The sequence below is a fragment of the Carettochelys insculpta genome, chromosome 7 (assembly GCF_033958435.1).
Source record: "Carettochelys insculpta isolate YL-2023 chromosome 7, ASM3395843v1, whole genome shotgun sequence".
In the NCBI taxonomy this organism is placed as follows: Eukaryota; Metazoa; Chordata; order Testudines; family Carettochelyidae; genus Carettochelys; species Carettochelys insculpta.
In genome coordinates, this window is record NC_134143.1 from 71,556,140 (window position 1) to 71,573,699 (window position 17,560).

The window sequence follows — 17,560 nt, forward strand, 5'->3', positions numbered from 1 at the left end:
TCACTGCTGCGTCCTCATTGTCATTGATATTCTTCAACAGCCATATCAGTCTGCTATCCACTCGGTATGACTCCAACACCGCCCAAGTCACTTTCTGATCTATACTGTCGCATGTCTTTTGAAAATCGACGAAACAAGCGTATATGTTCTTGTTCTTTCGTCGAGCTTTCTCCACTATCAGTCTTAGTGCCAATATCTGCTGCATGGTACTTCTATCTTTTCTGAACCCCGCTTGCTCATCTGCTATATGTTCTTCTATCTGCGATCTTAACCTCTCAGTCAGTATCATCATCAGCATCTTACCTAGATGACTCATTAGGGCAATTGTTGTGTAGTTCTTGCACTCCAATGTACTTACTTTCTTGGGTATTGTCACCAGCACAGATCTTGTCCATTCTTTAGGCGCCTTCCCTTCTTTCCATGCTATATTACATAGTCAGTGTATTTCCTGAATCATGCTTTCTCGGCCGTATTTGATCACCTCTCTCATGATCTTATCATTTCCAGGGCTCTTGTTGTTCTTTAGTGATTTCACTGCTTTTTCTACTTCCTCCTCCATAATATCGGTCAAGAATTAGATTAAGCCAAGTATGCAGATAAGCCCTTGTTGTGACTCAGAAAGTTCACGTCCCGGTTCAAACCACGCGTTAATGTGCTGAATTTCAATATAAAAGCCAGCTCAGCTGCTTCTCTTTGAATAGTGGTGCGAAAGTTTTTTTCAGTAACACACATACCTTTAGGTCATTAATAGAATGCCCCATTCAATTAAAATGTTGACTAACTGGTTTGTGGATCTGGAGTGCTTTGATGTCTGTTTTGTGCCCATTAACCTTTTGTCTAAGGGAGTTAGAAGTCTGTCCAATATACAAAGCATCTGGACATTGTTGGCACATGATGGCATATATGATGTTGGTAGAGGAGCATGAGAAAGTGCCCATGATTCTGTGAGTAACCTGGTTAGGTCCAGTGATGGTATTTCCCAGAGAAGATATGTGAACAAAGCTGGCAGTGGGCTTTGTTCCAAGGAAAGGCTCCAGGACTGGTGTTCCTGGGGTATAGACTGTGGCTGTTTGTGAGGATCCTCATAAGGTTGGGAGGTTGACCTTCCTCCCCCACCCCTCCACTCTCTGATTTGCTCACCTTGATCATTTTTTTTTCTGATTTGTCCTCCTTGATTACTGTTTTTGGTTCTCTGTGCCTTAAATATTGAGTCTGTTCTGGTCTGGCTATGGTCTGAAGAAGTGGGTCTGTCCCATGAAAGCTCACCTAATAAATTATTTTGCTAGTCTTTAAAGTGCTACTTGACTGCTCTTTGTTTTGATAGTGTATAGACTAGCACGGCTCCTTCTCTGTTACTAGTTTGAAAGATGTGTGGCAAGTGAGATGGAATTCATGAAGAGACAAGGTAGCATCCTGGTTAAAGCAGTATACTTGTAAATTGGATTCTATCCATATCTCTGCCAAAGACTTTCTCTGTGAGGGTGTACAAGTCATTCAAACACATTTCTTCACCCATGATCACTAATTATTTATTTTCTGGGCACCTGACTCTAGACCCAGGAGTCTGATTTGCAGAAATGCTGAGCAGTCCCAATGGGAGCTGCATTTTAAACATCTGAAGTGCAATAGTATGCTAAGTATCAGAGGGGTAGCTGAATTAGTCTGTATCTTCAAAAGCAACAAGAAGACTTGTGGTACCTTATAAACTAACAGATATTTTGGAGTGGGTCTTTGCCACTGAAACCTTATGATCCAAAATACCTGTTGGTCTATCTGGTGCTACAGGTCTTCTTGTTGCTTTTGATAGCACTCTAAATAATCTGAAAAACCAAGTCTTGGGTGTCTCTAGTTGGGCACCCAAAATTTGTGGATAGATTTTGATTTTTAATTTCCGTGCTTCAGTTCCGTATCTGAAAAATGTGGATAATGACCCTTGATCACACAGGAGCGTTCTGAAAATAAATTAGTATTTGTGAAGCATTAGGATCCATAGTGATGAGCATCACAGAAAGCCCGTAAGGAAATTACAAATTCTGTGTGCTGAACAAGGTCTGAATATTTTGTAGCTTGGGGTCACATTAAACAACGAGAAAACGATGTACGGGCACTCCTTGAGTTACAAAAATCTGATTTACAAACCTCTGTACATACACACAAATGATTACTTGCAGCCTAGGGGAACATGCGAGAGGCATAGGTGGTGGCAAGCAGTGCAAGTGCTGGCTGGAGGACTCCAGAGTAGCAGGGGAAAGTCGCGCAGTCAGTAGCTCGAGAGAAGGGGACTTCAGAGAGGAAACTGCCACTCCTCTCCATCCACTGGCTGCATGACTGTCCCCTGCTCCTCTGGCCCACACTCATTCCCCTCATTGCCTCCTGGTGAATGTGGGCTGAGGGCAGGGAGTGGCCGGAGGTTGGGGCTGGCCACAAGAGCCAGCACAGAGCCTGCTGGGGGTGGCATCTGGGGGATACCTAGAAGTCCCCTTCAGAATCTCCACCTACTTCCTCATCCTCCTCTAATTAAACCAGCCTTTCCTCAAGCACCAGCATTCAAGGTTAAATAAACACTATTTATATAATTTTTCCTTGCACTTATACAGCTATATTATGCGTTAAACAGGCTTTTGTGAGCTACACTGGAAACCTAACTACCATTTATAAAACGTTTTCCCATAGAAACAACGTTCTGAGTTCTAAACGACTGACTTACAAACAAACTTGTGGAACACAATCCGTTCGTAAGTTGGAGACTTCTTGTATTGAATAGACAACCTTAACTATGACCTCTCCTAGCATTTGACTGATTGACTTTGCAAACTTAATGTTCATTTAACTCGTATTTTAACATGTTTCTACCATAGTCAGTGTGATATAAAAATACATGTTCCACTGACAAACACTGGGCAGGTTCCCATTGACTTCAGGTCCATTTCATCACAAGATTGGGATCTCAGATTGATAGAAAACATTACTATCTTATACCACAAGGTGGCAGGGACAATGTGCATTGTGCAATGGGTACATTTACTTAAATTCTTCCCAACACCGATAGTACATTGACAAATATTCACCTTTCTGGATATAATAAACTGTAATTAGTAACTTGCAACTTCTTAAAAACTGAAATATTGTTTCAACATAAAGTGTCCCTCAAAGGCAGCATATCAATGCTGCATTTTTTAAAGGAATGATATGCTTATAAGAATGCTAGTAATGGTTAATGACTGTTTAGAAAACTTCTTGACACGGTCTCACCCTAACCATAAAACAGTAACAGAGATAAAGCCGTGCTAGTCTATATGCTATCAAAACAAAAAAGCAGTCCAGTAGTACTTTAAAGACTAACAAGATCATTTATTAGGTGATGAGCTTTTGTGGGACAGACCCACTTCTTCAGATCATAGCCATAACAGAACAGACTCAATATTTAAGGCACATAGAACCAAAAATAGTAATCAAGGTTGACAAATCAGAAAAATACTATCAAGGTGAGCCAATCAGAGAGTAGAGGGACAGGGCAGTAGAGAGGCTGCTGAACTCTTTTATATTCAAATTTGATACATTAATACATGGTTTGAACTGGGATGGGAATTTTTTAGGTCATTATAGGAGCTCTTTTGCATACTTGGCTTAATCTAATTCTTGACTCCCCCTCTACTGTCTGATCAGTTCCCTTTCATTGTCTGTAGTGCATGAAGTACAAAAAGTAATAAACAGCAAAATGACTGAAAACTTAAACTAAAACAGAAACAATAAAAACACATTTAGGTTCATTAATCCAAGGAACCACTGAGGAAACTTAACATCAGTAGCGTATGTATATCTATCTATATCTATACTGATAGATAGATAGATACAGAAATTTGGTTTTGTGTGTGTGTTAAGTTTTCTTAGTTGCTCCTTAGATTACTGCACCCAAACGTGTGTTTTTTGTTGTTGCTGTTTTAGTTTGTTTTCAGTCATTTTATATATATATATATTTATAAAATTAGGTGACTGTCATTTACTTAAAGTTTATTCTTACACAGATGTTTAAGAATTGTGGACATTGAAGAGGAAAACACTTTTTACAAAACTTAAAGTCAGGAATAACTTTTCCAGGAGATGGAGAGAGACATTATGAAGTCTCAGCTATTAAAGAAAACTTAAAGGATTGAGTTCACTAGGAGATTTTTACATAAATATTTGTTCACGAATTACTTGTATCTTCTTCTCAGCGCATCTTAAATTGTTAAATATTTTCTGAGACAATAGAAATAGATCAAAGAGCCACTCCTGGAACAGAAATGCTCATCACTATCTTTTTCCTGCTGATAACATTTGTTTTCAGTCCCTTTTTAAAATCATTCAGACCATACTCTCCTGTCCAGTGTCAGACACACATACAAATAACAAATAAAGTGAGGCATTCTGAAAGATAAAATTCTGGCCTGTGTGATTCAGTCCCCTACACCTAGGAAAATGCTTCTCATCTTTTAAAATACATTTCAGCAGCTGATTGTAATGCTGGTTTTATTCATCTGTCTCTCTCACTGTTGGATGGTGATACCTAAATATAGCAATCTAAAGCTTCATGCCAACACTAGGTTCATGTAGGCATTCCAAAAACATTTTTCTCTCTTACATATACGTGAGCTGTATAAATTATAGTCAGTATACATTCAGTGGGCAGTGCTTGATTTGCTTCTTGTAAGACAAAAAGTGCAGCACCATTTCATGCACACATCCTTAGCTGGCACACAATGAGACTTGAGAAAGTGGGCATTTTTCTTGGTGAAAGCCATCCCTTTTAAGAGAGTTTTATAGGCAAAACTCTGTTGGCTTGTTTTTCTTGTGTTGAACTTTTAGCTGGAATTCTTCTCTCCCACATCCTCACCAGCTTAAAATGTACAGTGTTGCGCTGTTGTCTAAACATAGTCTCTGGTCTGGATGATCAGCTGATGTGTAAATCAGTGGCACTCCATTGAAGTCAGTGTAATTGTTGATTTCCACTAGCTGCAAATTTGGCTCTAATTTTGTTGGGGAGGAGGTGGGATTTGCCAATTCTTTTTTTGTTTTTGTCTGAAGCATTTGGTATTATCCTTCTTTCCTAGACAGTGTCTCCACTAATGAGCATATATGTACTACTTCCGGAGAAATTCTGCACCACTGTACACATGCAGAATTCATGTCCCCTGCAGATTTTTTGTTCTCTGCAGAATATAGATTCTGCTGGTATGATGCTGCCCCCTAGGGGCACTGTGGTATCAGATGAGAGGGAAGCTAACTGGGTTAGAGTGTGCATTCCTAACAGTAGGACCAGGTGAGGAGGCATCAGGTGGACAGAGCAGAGCACATGTGGCTGCTGGGTGTGGGGGGGGTCATACACTGGGTTTTAGAAGGGCTAGCGGTGGGAAAAAAACACAGATGTAGGCTCAGGAGCTACTGGGGTGACTGCATTGAGCCAGGGGCTGGCTGGGAAGTGCGGTGGACTGTAGGGCCACGTTAGGGTGGAGGGAGTTGGTTCTGAAGAGCACAAGGGGATGTGTCTGAGTAAATGGGAGTAGCTAGGGGCCTGCCAAGGTCTGCATGCGGGAGGTTCCCCAACTCCCTAACAATTCCTCCCCCCCAAAAAAACACTCTTCCATTCTTTTCCCACCTTCCACCAGATTCACTCACAGGCTTCTTCCAGCAATTACGTCCCTCTCCCTCAGCTTCTTTGTTAAGCCTTTGCAACTGCTTTTTAGGGGGGCAGGAAACACATTTCTATGTTGTATTTTAAATGCATTATGATTCATATTCTGTGTTACTATGCCTTGTAAGGAATCTATGGCTGTGTCTACACTAGCCCAAAACTTCCAAATGGCCATTTCGAAGTTTACTAATGAAGTGCTGAAATACCTATTCAGCGCCTCATTAGAATGCCAGAAGCCGCGGCACTTCGAAATTGACGCGGCTGACCGCTGTGCAGCTCGTCCAGACAGGGGACCTTTTTGAAAGGACTCCAGCAACTTCGAAATCCCCTTATTCCTAACAGCAGATACGAATAAGAGGATTTCAAAGTTTCCAGGGTCCTTTCGAAAAAGAGCCCGTCTGGACAAGCCGCGTGGCGGCAAGCCACGTCAATTTTGAAATGCCGTGGCTGCCGGCATTCTAATGAGGCGCTGAATATGTATTTCAGCGCTTCATTAGTAAACTTCGAAATGGCCATTTGCATGGCCATTTCAAAGTTTTGGGATAGTGTAGACATAGCCTATATGTCAAAAAAAATCTTAAATCTTTTTTGTTTTATTGTATTATTACAGTCATACTTACTGACAGGTATTTTGAAATGAATGCTCAAAATGACTGAAACTGGCAGTGGTTATATTGTGTTATTTTGACAAATAAAATTTGTAGGATTTTGCAGAATTGTGAAATATTGTGTGCAGAATTGCCTCGGGAGTAAGGTGGGAGATGTTCTGTCAGCACTATTGAGCAAACTTAGTTAGGAGCTTAAAGATGAGTGAAGCACAGTATAAATATCTAGACAGCAGTGTTTGTAACCTTTGGAAGACGTTTTTGTTTCCAAGCTATTTTTTGTTCCAGACCACTCCTAAGAAAGTTAACGTTGTATATGATAGTTCATAGTATATATATATGAGATTTGAGTGTGTTAGTCTGGTTTATTTGTTTATTTTCACTTCAGACTGGCAGATTTAAATACGAAAAAGCCATAAGTAACTTAATTTACAGAAATGCAGTAAAAGAGAAAAAGGAATAACCACATAAATGCAGCCTAATTGTATTTCATTTGTTTTTTGGAATTTAATTAAAAGGAAATAAGGTATTTAATGTATTAAAACTGTGTGGTATGGTTGTGGCTTATTGATTAAAGTAACTTGAGGTTGCTTATAACCATGCTGCTTAGAGATTTTATTGATTATGTTAACTTTTGTCTTTCAGAGCTAATGATGGCACAGGGAATTTTAAGGTATGGATGTAAATTGAACTTATTTTCCTGTACACTAGGGAAATTTCTGTAACTTAACACTAATTTAATTTAGCTCATATGGGTTTGCCTTGCATTAAATGTATACTTAGAGACACAGTCTGGAGTTTACCCAGTGGACAATAAGGTGCTATTGGGCTATATGGTATTTTTTCTTTGCCTCGCCTCTGTTTTTAGCTGGGTTGATTTCTGTCCATGTTGAAGGCACAACTCTGCCTGGGTGCAACTATACATATTTGTAATGATTTATTAACCATTATGGTAAAGCTTAAAATCCAACTGAGAAAAGGGCCCCACTATACTAGGCACTCTACCAACATTGACATGAGATTGCCCCTGTCCCTAAGAGCTTAGCTGAGCCTATATTATTACAGATATAATAAATATGTGTGCCTGTGACTTAAATCAGAGTAGCTTGGCCTTCCTTGTTCATTGTGCTCTTTGTGTTTGGAATGTGGGTTGGCTAAGAAATCACAGCTGTCTATAATTTAATGTAAAAATCCAATTAATTAGGACAAAGGGAAATCCATCTATTATTTTGAGTGCTGCAGTCTGTTTTGTCTTTTTTTTTCTTTTTTGTATCCACCCAAATCATCAGGCAGTTGTTTAGTATTTTATCTGTGAATAAAATCCATTTAAAAATATTTTAAGAATGGCATAATAAATGTCCCGTTGTTACAGTCCTCACCTTGATAATACTTGTAAATGACAATAAAAGCCTCCCAACTAGTCTTGTCCTTGTATTCCCCACTGACACATTTTTAAGTGATTCTGGGATTCAGTGAGTGCTAATCTAGCCACAGCAGAGCTGAGCCGTCACTTACAGAGCATAAAAATTAGGCTCTGTGGGCTGGGAGATATCAAAGTGTTTTATTTTCTTATTGTAGCTCTGAAATGTGGCATGAGATCATGGGCATGACACACATTTTATTAAACTTCCTGTTGTGCCTGTGCCAAGCAATTCTTTGCTCATAGATAAAAAGAGGTACAGTATTTAAGATACTGTATGATAGCAATCTAATGTCTGTATTGTAGTGTATTATGTAAAGCATCTTTGTTCTGTAGTTAAAAAAGTAATTGGCATATAGACTTGGAATTCCATTGTGCTCTTGTTGAAGTCAGTGGAGGCGGGTGTTGCCATTTATTTAAATGGAGGCAGGATTGGTCCCTGGTAATCTGTCTATTATTTTCATACCAAAATGATCTGGAAACAGGGCAGAGAGGAACTCTGTCAGAAGTTAGTGGACCTGTTACAGGAGTGAATGTTTGAGGTGGCCTGCAATATTCAAGAGGTCAGATTTTCTGGCCCTAATGTCTGAGGCTAATTCTTCCACCTTCAGCTGTAGTGTGTGGGGTCTTTGAGCCAAGGGTCCGGTTTGAGCTGGAGGAATCCTCTGTAGAGAATCCTGGGTGGGAACACTCAGCATTCTTAAGTTACTCACCATGTGGTCTTTTGGCAGCCGTTGGAAAAGAAGTTTGTGCGAGTTTCAGGAGAAGCAACCATTGGACATGTGAAAAAATTCTTGAGAAGGAAAATGGATCTCGACCCTGCTTGTCAGGTATGTTACAGAAAAGGGAGACAGCCAACATCATGTGCAAAGGTTTTCTTTTCCTCCCTTAATATTGCAAGTGAGTAATGTATTCAGTGGCTGCAGTTTCACTCTGATCTTGGCTGTACAATCTGTACAATCTCCTGCAAACAAAACACTTTTGTTGCTATATTAGGGGTAGAACTACACTGCGGCTGGAAGGGAGGCTGGCACCTGGGCTCTACAGCTTTGTGTTAGTGGGCCTCTCACTAGCTTACTAAGAATAGGAGGATAGACATTGCATCTCAGGCTGGAACTTCGGTTCTCAAGCCTGCATACCATCAAAGTAATGTCAGAACAGCTGTTAACGCACTAGTACAGACCCCCAGTAGTGCAAGTCTGTCAACCCGGGCTTGGAGGCTTGCTGGCAGATACTCTGAGAGGCCAAAGGCAGAGCCATGGTATTCATCTAATGCAGTACAGAAACTCTTAAAAGCTGTGATTCAGTGTATGGATCTGGAGATGATACAAGATATAGCTTTCCCCATTAAGTGGCAGTGTTTTTTAAATTTTCTGATAGTACTACCTATTTATCACTTTAATTTTACCTGGTACTTGACAGTAGGTGTGTATGTTCCACAAAAGTCCAAAGACATTACAAACAAACAGTACAGACAGGTAGGAGGTAGTGTGGGAGGATATAAGAACAGAGATACAGGGAGGGTCAGGTTTAGGCAAACACAGTAAGATTGAACTGAAGGTTGAAGGAGGTTCAAGAAAGTTCTAGGATAATGAGGGAAGAAGGTGATTTTGGAGGGATGGTGTGGAATAAAAGTGGGGGGGTGGGGTGGAGGTATAAAACACATAAACAGAGGAACACTAAAATTTGATGCAAAGGATTTAAGTGCCCAGTTCCCATTGAAATCAATGAGACTCATACGCTATGCAATTTATAGAAAGTGATTCCAACTATTCAACTGAGAAGGTCTATAATGCATAAGTGACCTATCCAGGTGATGACAGGTAACTGGAAAATCCAACTGCTGTTGATGAGAATAGGCAAATAGCAGAAATTAAACAGTGATCTTGGAGTTCTGTTTGTCTTCTACATCCGTTTGTTCCCCCTTGTTTTTAAGGCAATAAAGCATGACTCTTGGTTTTTTCCAGTTTGAGTCTTTATTCAGCTGCTTGCTGTCCCATGGTGACAGTGCAGCTTGGATATATATTCATCAACCTGCAGAAACAATCTAGTTATGTGTACTGGTTCCATCTCAGTAAGAACATAGCTTCCCATTATAGATAGTGCTGTTCGGGAATCCTAACTAAATAACATCTTTCTTAGTTATGAAATCACAGTTCATTTTGGCCATGGTTTAAAAAGACATCCTATTTGAGTCCTCATATTCTGAAGAAGTGGAAGCTGCAAGTACTCAGTTTTGAAAGTCAGGCCAATGCCATTTTATAAACTTGTTTCTAATTCTGCCAAGCTAAAATTCTTGTATCATTTAATACAGTATTTTCCCACTTTGTGTGTCCTAAAGTGTGTTGTTATCTGTTGTAAAATAGATGCTGTGTCACCCCAGAGTTGATTGCCTTTCATTCATGAACAAGTAGATTTATGTATACAGTGTTAGATAATTATTTTTCTTATTATTGTCAACTGGACTCTTACAGACACTGTGCAATAACTAAAGCATTGGAAAAGGCTGACAAAAATGCCCTTTGCATGGTGTGCCAGGACGTGTGATTTCCAGCATCAGTTCTTTAGCCTCTTAGGAGCTGTGGCAACACTACATTCCCCTTTCAGAAGGGGAATGCAAATGTGGCCAATCAGAAATGCAAATGAGGTACAGATTTACACCTCACACCTCATTTGCATAATGGTGGCACTCGCTGTTCTGAAAGTGCTGTTTTCAGGAAAAAAAACAATTAGTGTAGATGGAGTTCATTCGAAAGGAAACCCCACTTTTGAAAGCACACTTCCTCATATTTTTCGGGAAGAAATGGTACTTTCGAAAGCGGGGTTTCCTTTTGAATGAACCCTGTCTACACTGCTTTTTTTTCCCCTCAAAAACAGCTCTTCCAGAACAGCAAGTGGCCGTCATTATGCAATTGAGGCACACAATATGTAAACCAATGCCTCATGTGCATTTCCGGTCCATCACATTTGTATTCCCCTTCCAAAAGGGGAATGTAGTGTAGTCACAACCAGGAAGTGCAGCAACCTTTCCAGACTACTATGCTCCTTTCAGAAGTCTGATATGTCTTGCGTATCCCAAGTTTCATCTCCCTTAAAATTACTTGTTTACAAAATCAGACATAAAAATACAACATTGTCACAGCACATTATTAGTGAAAAATGGCTTATGTTCTCATCTTCCTGATACACTTGTAAAATAACTGAAATATAAATATCATACTTACATTTCAGAGCACAGCAAATAAAGCAGTAGGAGCAAGTTGTATGAAATTTTAGTTTGTATGGCCTTTGTAGTGCTTTTTATGTAGCCTGTTGTAAAACGAGGCTAATACCTAGATGAGTTGATGTACCCCCGGAAGACCTCTACATAGCCTTAGGGTATGCATACCCTGACTGAGAACCATTGTTGTAGAAGGAGGAACTGTTACTTTGTCCCCTCCCATTCTGACCTGCTTAGTGTGGTGTTTAAAGGCTCCAGATGGTTCTTAGTGCAGCACTTTCTTCTCTAGCGTTCTTGCCTTCAAAGGTGAGGAGAAATGAGCAGTGTATACATGGACCATCCTCAAAATAAGGAATGCTCTTCTTGCTTGAGAAAACTGTCCAGTTTATTCTAAGGATCTTAAAATGATTTTGTTGTTGTCAAAGACTATGGACTTGTCTAAATAGACGGGTTAAGCAATTATGGCCGTGTCTACACTAGCCAAAAACTTCGAAATGGCCATGCAAATGGCCATTTCAAAGTTTACTAATGAAGCGCTGAAATACATATTCAGCGCCTCGTTAGCATGCAGGCAGCCGCGGCACTTCGAAATTGATGCAGCTCGCCGCCATGCAGCTCATCCAGATGGGGCTCCTTTTCGAAAGGACCCTGCCTACTTCGAAGTACCCTTATTCCCATCTGCTCATAGGAATAAGGGGACTTCGAAGTAGGCAGGGTCCTTTCAAAAAGGAGCCCCATCTGGATGAGCCACGCAGCGGCGAGCCGCGTCAATTTCGAAGTGCTGTGGCCGCCCGCATGCTAATGAGGCGCTGAATATGTATTTCAGTGCTTCATTAGTAAACTTCGAAATGGCCATTTGAATGGCCATTTTGAAGTTTGGGGCTAGTGTAGACATAGCCTATTGGTTACTCAGTACTGCTTAGTGCAATAAATATATTTGGCCATTTCCAAAATATAGAAACAGCACATTTTCTGCCCTGAATTGGTTACAGTCTAACAAGCATGTAATCCAGACTTCTATTTCCTGGCCAGCATTTTTTCTCAATGCATAACACATTCCAACATTTATAGTCGAGTGAGAGCTGTTTGATTTCCTAACACCTGTTTATCCACATGCCTGCTGCACTAGCATTAACTCACTTGGGCTGTCTAAGATGGTGTTCCTTCAGTGTCTGAAAATGGGTATCAAACACAGATTCCTGGTTTAACTGCAGTGAGTCAGTAGAGATGAACACTTATTTCTAATGAAGTATGGTCAGTACTCTTACAGTGCTCTGAAATGCGTTAGAATGACAACATTCTCGTGAAATATGAGTTGAACTGGGTTGGCCCTTTTCACACCAACAAGACAACAGAGTTCAACATAATTTGGATTATGGCATAATAGGAGCTGATTGTGCATGCCCATCGTCAGACACTCTAAAATTGCATGTGCTTGTGGACTAAGGGTGAAAGAAGCTCTGTGAAACCAGATTCTATCCGAGTTTGTCCACCTTAGGAATGTAGCTGTGTAAACAGCTTCCCCATTCTGCTATCAAAAGCAAGAGGGAGGCATGCATTTTGTTCTCCTGTAAGGAAACCAGAGAAGTACTGTTTTATGCAGCCAACTGTCAATTAATGTTGCTTGGTGCATAGTAATAGCTTTGAATGTCTTTTTTATGCTGTTCTCCTGCTGTGAAAATGCAGGATGATTGCACTGTTTGCTTACTGGCATGATGACCTGTGGATTTTTGAAATGACAGTCTAGCTATTTGAATATTTTCTGCAAACAGCAGCCAAAAAGCTCCTTGCAAGGCATGTAGAAAAAAAATCCAGATAGGGTTATAATGAGGCCAAAGAGCACAATGGCCAACTTTTCTGTAGTGGGAGGAGCAGGTTCCTTGCTCTGGCTCTAATCCAACTCAGTTTGCAGTGTGGAATGCTTGCTTGTGTTTCATTGAACAGCTTGCCATTCTCTGAGCATTTTAGTGCATTTGTTTCTGCTGTTATGTTCTCATACACATGAAGAAAATACCAAATGTTCACTGCTCATGATTGAAATCTCTCACATTTAAATGTTTGCTTACATTCACTTGAGATGCTGCCATGTATCCAATACATTATAACTGCAGTATAATGGTGTGGTTATGCACTTGTTCCTTTAGTCCCACAATCCTGTTCTATGGATCATTCAGTGAGGGCTGCCGTATTAACAATATAGTAAGCAGAAATATGTACTAGAGACAATGACTTTTGCTTATGTAGCATTAAGTTTAGGAGTCTCTGGGAATCTTAATTTGGTTTCATTTTATGGAAGTTCAGTAAGCTGTTAATACAGGAACATGGTGCACTTGCTTGTTGACTTCAGGAAGTATTTTCAGAAGGTTTTGCTGGGTTTTCTGTTGGTTTTTTAAGTGCTGACAATGTGACTTTTTAAAGTACAGTAAGGTCTCAGAGTATGAGAACTCAGAGTATGCGACCCTGCACTTACGCGACTGACCCTGATTCCTGTTGTAAACCCTGTAGCATGATTTCCAGTTGCGCTTAACTCGTTCCCCCCCCATACTGGCTCAACCCCACTGGCTTTGCACAACCCTGGCTCAGCCCCCCCCAGCTCCGCCGCACGTAGCTCCTGCTCACCCCCAACTCCTTCCTCTGGCTCTAGCTCACCACCCCTCAGGCACAACTCCAACTCAACCTCCCTGGTCCCCATTCAACATCCCCTGCTGGCTCACCGCCCATGTGCAGCTCTGGCTCACCTGCTACCCCACCTCTGGCTCTGGCTCACCACCCCTCATGTGTGGCTCCGGTTCACCTTCCACTCCCTGCCCCGGTTTAAAGCCCCCACATGCGGCTCCAATTCAAACCTCTCGCACGTGGTCCTGTTTCCATCCTCCCACCCTGGTTTAAACTCCCACGCGTGGCTCCAATTCAACTCCACCCCCAGTTCACCCTCCCCCTGCCGTCTCACCACCCGTGCCTGGCTCTGGCTGCGGTTCAACCTCCCACTGCGTCCTGGGTCACCGCCTGAGAAGGGCTCTGACCCACCACCCCACACACAGCTCCAGCTTAACTCCACCCCTCTCCCCCCTGGAGCCCTAACCCATCCCAGCCTTATCTCCCCCACCCACCTCCCACAACCCCAACCCACCACCAGGCTTAACCCTCCCCAACTGCCCCTCACTCCAGGACTTACCTTTCCGCTGCTTCCCCAGCTGCAGAACATGTGTTCTGCCAGGGAAAAAGCCAGACCCCCACTTACGCAAAATCCGTGTTATGCGAGGGTGCGTGGAACGGAACCCTCGCATACTCCGAGACCTTACTGTAGTTCCGCTCTTTCACAGTTCAAACACTGCTTCACTTAGAAAAGCAACTGCACAAAATCAAAGCTCTAGAGTAAAACTTTGAAAGTGACTGGAGGTTGGTACTCTTGGGTTCTATTTCCAGTTCTGCCAATATCTGTGTGATATTCAGCAAGTCCCTTTCCCTTTGTGCCTCACCTTCCCCAGCTTCACTTTTGAAACCATGGTAAGATCCTTCTCTGCACCTTTATCTACAATAATGCTTTCATCTAAATTTCTCTCTGTTTTGACAATGATTCATCTTGGTGCCCTCATTTTTAGGGTGCCAAAGTTTAGGCATATGCTGACAGAGTGACTTGTTCAGTATCACACACCAAGTCAACAGCAGTTTTGAGAACAGAATTTGAGTCCTAACCTGTTTCTCCTCCACCCCAAGCTATGCAACTTTCCCATAAGCCTTTCTCAGGGACTTGGAGTGCAGCACAGAGAGAGATCTTTCTCCAAGCCCCAGAGTTCCTCCCAGCCAGCTGCAGCATGGAGCTGTTGGGAATGGTTGAGGGGAGGGTGACTCTCCCTGCTGGCCCCAGCACAGGGCTGTTGCAGCTGAGCAGGGGACACCCTTTCTCACAGTCTCCCGCAAGAAGCCACCCAGGTACCCAGGTAAGCCCGAACCCCAGCCCCCTGCCACAACTAACACCCTCCCCAGCCCTGAGCACACTCCATACCCCAAAGCCCATACTCCCTTCCCAAGCCAGTACCCCCTCCTGCACACCAACCCCCAGCACCCCCCAAACCTGAAGCCCCCCCGCCAGCACCTCAAACTTATCATCCCCGGCCAGAGCCCTTGCACCCCAACCCTCTGCCCCAGGCCTGAGCCCCCTTCCATACTCAGAACCCCTTATCCCCAGTCCCTCCACACAGATTTTGTTATGTGCAATGGCATGAAACTTTCAATGCAGTTTCCAGGCCAGTAGCTGTAAACTGAATCTGTGGAGAACTCTGAAAAACCAGGAGGGCAGTTTTGAAATGGAGTCAATGATATAGTAAGCCAGTCTGATGAAGGACCTTGGGAAAGTATGAGGTCCATTGTTGGTAGAGCAGTGTTAACACTTAGAACAACAGATTGCATTATTGCTTGGAAGGAAACGTTAGTGTAGCCTTTACATAAGAAACAATTGCTTTACATTAATGTGGCCTTATCATTCAACTGTATTGGCTTCCCTTTTTGTACAGGGATACATCCCCTTTCTGAAGCTGTACTATAGAAGGCTTCATAACATCCTTACTGAGTCTAAGGATTTTTAGTTTCCTCACTTCTGATTTGAAGGTGGTTGATAGATTATTTTCCTCGTTGTTTATTTTTATTATTAATTTCCCCTTTCTGAATTCTAGTATACTTGTGTAAGTCATTGGCATGATTCCTCTCCCAAAAATATTGAACTGAATTATGTTTTAACCATTATTCAAAATCCCACCCCCATGCCAGCGGAGCATCTACACACAAAATGCATTTTGTCAACAGAAACTGTTGACAAAAAAGCTGTATAGTCGCTTTAGGAGCCCCTTTGTCGCCACAGCAGATCAAAAAAAACAATCTGCTTTTATGTGTAGACGCAGTTTGTCGACAGAAGTCTTGTTGGCACATCTCTTCCAACAGTAACTTCCATAGACAGATGCTTCTAGGGGAGATGTAGCCATAGAGCATACATCCTGTGTGTGTCTCCCCCAACATGCCAGTTTCATCCTTAGACTCTCTGTTCAGGCTTTTAATGAGTGTCAGTTATAGTGAATGTTCTGACCTGATAAACCAAATTCAGTTCCTAATGTGCAGCTTCTCTCAAGTAAGCTGCTAAATGGTTATTAACTGTCTGGGTCATCTTTGAGCCAGCGTCCAAGAGGTGAAAGGTTCTGTACTCCATTTCCAGTTTCCCAAACTGCTGACTAGCTTTGAAGCAGTTTGACCACATTTGTGCATGTGCAGAATGTTTGCTGATCTTTGACCTTCATCCAGTGACTTCCTATCTGACTCCGGTTAGTGGAGGAGGACTTAAGGTTAATGGAATGCTTCAAATGATAAAACACCTTTTTAAAACATGTGAAGGAACAGACAAAAATCCAAAGGGCAATTTTGAGTAAAAAGTTCCCATCTGAAGTGTGAGGGATGGTTTCAGATTATTTGCTGAGCTTTTGTATTTAAGTTTGCTTATGGATTTTAGTTCAAATTCCACAGCCATCTGAAAGGTTAACACTAATTTTTATCCATCATTTGGGCTGGCAGCCTGTTTATTACTTTGCTTTGTTTTAATCATCCTGCCTTGGGGAATGACTAGTTTTATCTCTCTGCATACATTACATTTCTAATTACAGGGTGCCTCTTGAATATTCAGCTTTATCTCATTGGAGCTTGTTTTTCCACTGAAGCTTGAATCTTTTTTTGAGAAGTTTTAAATGCTCACTAGCAATTCCAAGATGCTTTTCAGTAAGGCAACCATATCTTTTTGGGACAGGGAGATTTGTGGGGGAGCAGTGGCTCTTCCTGCCTGCACCAAGCCCCAGGGAGATGGTGTCCCACCCCCCAGCCCCGGGGAAGCGGCTGCCAAGGACATTCTCAGCCCCAGAGCCCCTGGGAAGCATCAGCCTTGGGTGCCTCCCGCCCTGGAGCCCTGGGGAGGTGGTGGCTGTGAGCGCTCCCTGCCTGGAGCCCCAGAGAAGCAGCAGCCACGGGTGCTCCCACCCCCACCCCTAGCCCCTGAGGGCCTAAATATGGGATGTTTAGTCCCTTTTAAAAAATAAGTCGGGACAGCTTTTTGGCATCCCAAATATGGGACCATCCCATCCAATACAGGACAGATGGTCTCCCTGCTTTACAGAGACTTTGTTTCTAGAATATGCTGAATATTTAAAACAATGTTATCTTGGGTATTTCTCTAAGGGAATTTGTGCTAGTGTCTAATATCTGATCGTGTAATTTTTCTTTTCCTAACAATGGGTGGAAACCTCAGGCCCTCATTATATTGCAGGTCAATGAAGATCGACCTGACCAAGGCCTTTGACTTGGTCAGCAGGGATGGTCTGTTCAAACTGCTTCACAAGATAGGCTGTCCTCCACGGTTACTCAAGATGATCCAGTCGTTCCACGAAGACATGAGAGGAACCATCCAATATGACAGCTCATTATCGGATGCTTTCAGAATCAGGAGCGGCATCAAACAAGGATGCGTGCTTGCTCCGACATTGTTCGGGATCTTCTTCGCACTCCTCCTGAAGCATGCCTTTGGATCTTCAACAGAGGGCATCTTGCTGCACACGAGATCTGATGGGAAACTGTTTAATCTTGCAAGGCTGAAAGCTAAGTCTAAGGTG

At 42.2% G+C, this 17,560-nt stretch overlaps 1 protein-coding gene across 4 annotated transcripts in view; it reads left to right on the top strand.

Annotated features, from left to right (window-relative positions):
* PCGF6 (polycomb group ring finger 6) overlaps positions 1-17,560 on the top strand; it is a 75,103-nt gene that overhangs the window by 26,017 nt on the left and 31,526 nt on the right. For all 4 annotated transcript variants that reach the window (XR_012646200.1, XR_012646201.1, XM_074999243.1 and 1 more), the window contains exons 7-8: positions 6,922-6,949; positions 8,428-8,526. Coding sequence is in view for 2 of the 4 variants with exons in the window: in XM_074999243.1 (XP_074855344.1) it covers positions 6,922-6,949; positions 8,428-8,526 (127 nt within the window). In the remaining 2 variants the exon portion in view is untranslated. The remainder of the gene's footprint in view (positions 1-6,921; positions 6,950-8,427; positions 8,527-17,560) is intronic.